This window comes from Hipposideros armiger, unplaced genomic scaffold (genome assembly GCF_001890085.2).
Source record: "Hipposideros armiger isolate ML-2016 unplaced genomic scaffold, ASM189008v1 scaffold_324, whole genome shotgun sequence".
Lineage (NCBI taxonomy): Eukaryota > Metazoa > Chordata > Mammalia > Chiroptera > Hipposideridae > Hipposideros > Hipposideros armiger.
This window is the reverse complement of record NW_017731674.1, coordinates 1,625,806-1,627,773: the sequence shown is the minus strand read 5'-3', so window position 1 is coordinate 1,627,773 and position 1,968 is coordinate 1,625,806. Positions and strand designations below refer to the sequence as shown.

At 64.8% G+C, this 1,968-nt stretch overlaps 1 protein-coding gene across 1 annotated transcript in view; it reads left to right on the top strand.

Annotated features, from left to right (window-relative positions):
- The window catches only part of LOC109392316 (carboxyl-terminal PDZ ligand of neuronal nitric oxide synthase protein-like), a 98,514-nt gene that overhangs the window by 81,680 nt on the left and 14,866 nt on the right, over positions 1-1,968 (top strand). The window contains exons 11-12 of the mRNA XM_019660689.1: positions 837-1,134; positions 1,668-1,827. Of these exons, the coding sequence (XP_019516234.1) occupies positions 837-1,134; positions 1,668-1,827 (458 nt within the window). The remainder of the gene's footprint in view (positions 1-836; positions 1,135-1,667; positions 1,828-1,968) is intronic.

Below are 1,968 nucleotides of genomic sequence, written 5' to 3'. Positions count from 1 at the left end.
GGCAGGCTGCACTCAGGAGAACTGGGAGGTGATAATCCTGTTGTAGGGTGTGCTGGGTCTCCACCCCGAACCCATCAGGCTGCACCCGGGTCCCCACGTGTCCCTCAGGGGCGGTTACAGGGGTGAAGGCTGGGGTGCCCATCCACGGGGGGTGTCTCCACCCCACTTCCCACAGTGCCCTCCACTTGGATCCCTAGTTCGTCATCTAAGCGGAGGTCTCACCGTCCCGCCTGGCGAGGCTGTCCTGCAGGGGAGGCCAGGGTACAGCGAGCGGGGTTTTCAGGCCCCCTGCCTCATTGGCACCCAGCACTTGTCCCCTGGTGTGAGCTGCTTCCGAACCGCTTAGCCTGTGTGCCGGCGGCTGGGCTGTGTGCTGCCCGTGTGTGTGTGTGTGTGTGTGCACGTGTGCACGTGTGTGTGCTGCCCGTGTGTGTGTGTGTGTATGTGTGTGTGGCGGGGGGGAGGCGCCAGCTTAGGCCTCAGACTTGCCCTCCGTCCACCAGCTTCTGTCCCAGGCCTGAGTCAGAGAGCTCAACACGTGCTCACGGCAGTGTAAAAACATCCTCATTTCTTCCTCAAAGGGCTCGGTGACCCCAAGCTAAGGGGCCACACCGTGAGTCAAGGAGGCGGATATCAAGGGAGAGTTAGCTTTTTTGTGGCTGGAATTCGTCACGGATTAACTAGATGTTCTGGTCCCCTGTCCCATCAAAGAGCCTGACCAAGAGGGTTCGGGGGTGCCTTGCCGGCTCTGGGTTTCCATAAAGCCGCGTGCGCCCAGGCCTGGGGCCCTGCGGTCCATGCCCTCACTCACCGCCTGTCTCCCTCTTGGTCCGTAGTCGATTACAGCATGTTTGAGAATTTGAACACGGCCCTCACGCCAAGGCTGCAGTCCAGCCGCTCCGTGCCCCACTTGTGCAGGCCGGTGGACGCCCTGGGGTCTGTGGAGTCCGGCGGGCCCGGCCTCTGGGTGGGCAGCAGCCAGCACCTCAAGAACCTGGGCAGAGCCGTGGGGGCCAAAGTTAACGACTTCCTGCGGAGGAGGGAGCCCTGGAGCCTGGGCAGTGTGGGTGCCATGGCGGTCAACAGGACTGCAGAGGCCCAGCTGGCCGACGGGGCCGACGCGGAGGATGAGAGGTGAGTGCGCCTCCGCTGGCCCAGGTTCGGGGGTCCAGGGCAGAGTGCCCCTGAGGAGGGGACTGAGGGTGCCATGTGAAGCGAGGCTGAGGGACGGGCGCAAGCCCCACACACGGGGGGCTGCAGCCTTCCCACCTTGCGGGTCGGCACTTGGGGAGGGACCATGGCAGCTTGAGGGTACAGGTAGTGACCGGCCCAGCGGATGGAGCCGGTGTGGCCCAGAAGCCACCCGAGCTGCCCGACGGGTTGGGAAGCCGCTGGGCTGCCACCCTCCTCTTTCCAGCCTGTGTGACTCGCCTGTGTGACATGCCTGTGTGACTCGCCTGTGTGACACGCCTGCACCCTGTGGCGCTGATGGCCTTCGCAAGGCTCACTGCCCAGGTCCTATGTCGCGGGCCAGAGCCACTTGTGCTCCGGCCACTGAGACCACACGCTGCCCCAGGAGGGCGGGTGAGGTCAGGATGCCAGGGAACTTAGAGGCTGGCGGGACGGGCACCACCAAACACGCACGTCGATTGTCGTTACCCTTGCAGGTTGGCCCTTAGAGAAGCGTTCCCCCGACTGGACCCTCCGCCTCCTGTAACCCGGAAGCGAACCCCTCGGGCCCTGAAGACCACCCAGGACATGCTTATTTCTCCCCAGCCCGTCCTGAGCAGCCTGGAGTGTGGGACGGAGCCACCCCCTGCACAGCCTGTCCCGGCAGATGCTTCACAGCTCGAGGCCGCCGTGGGAATGGCGGACGGGGGCGAGGCCCTGCCCAATGGCGCGCCGTGCCTGTCTGTCCCTGACCTAATCCACCAGGACGGCCTGGATGAGCCGCGGCTGCAGACCACG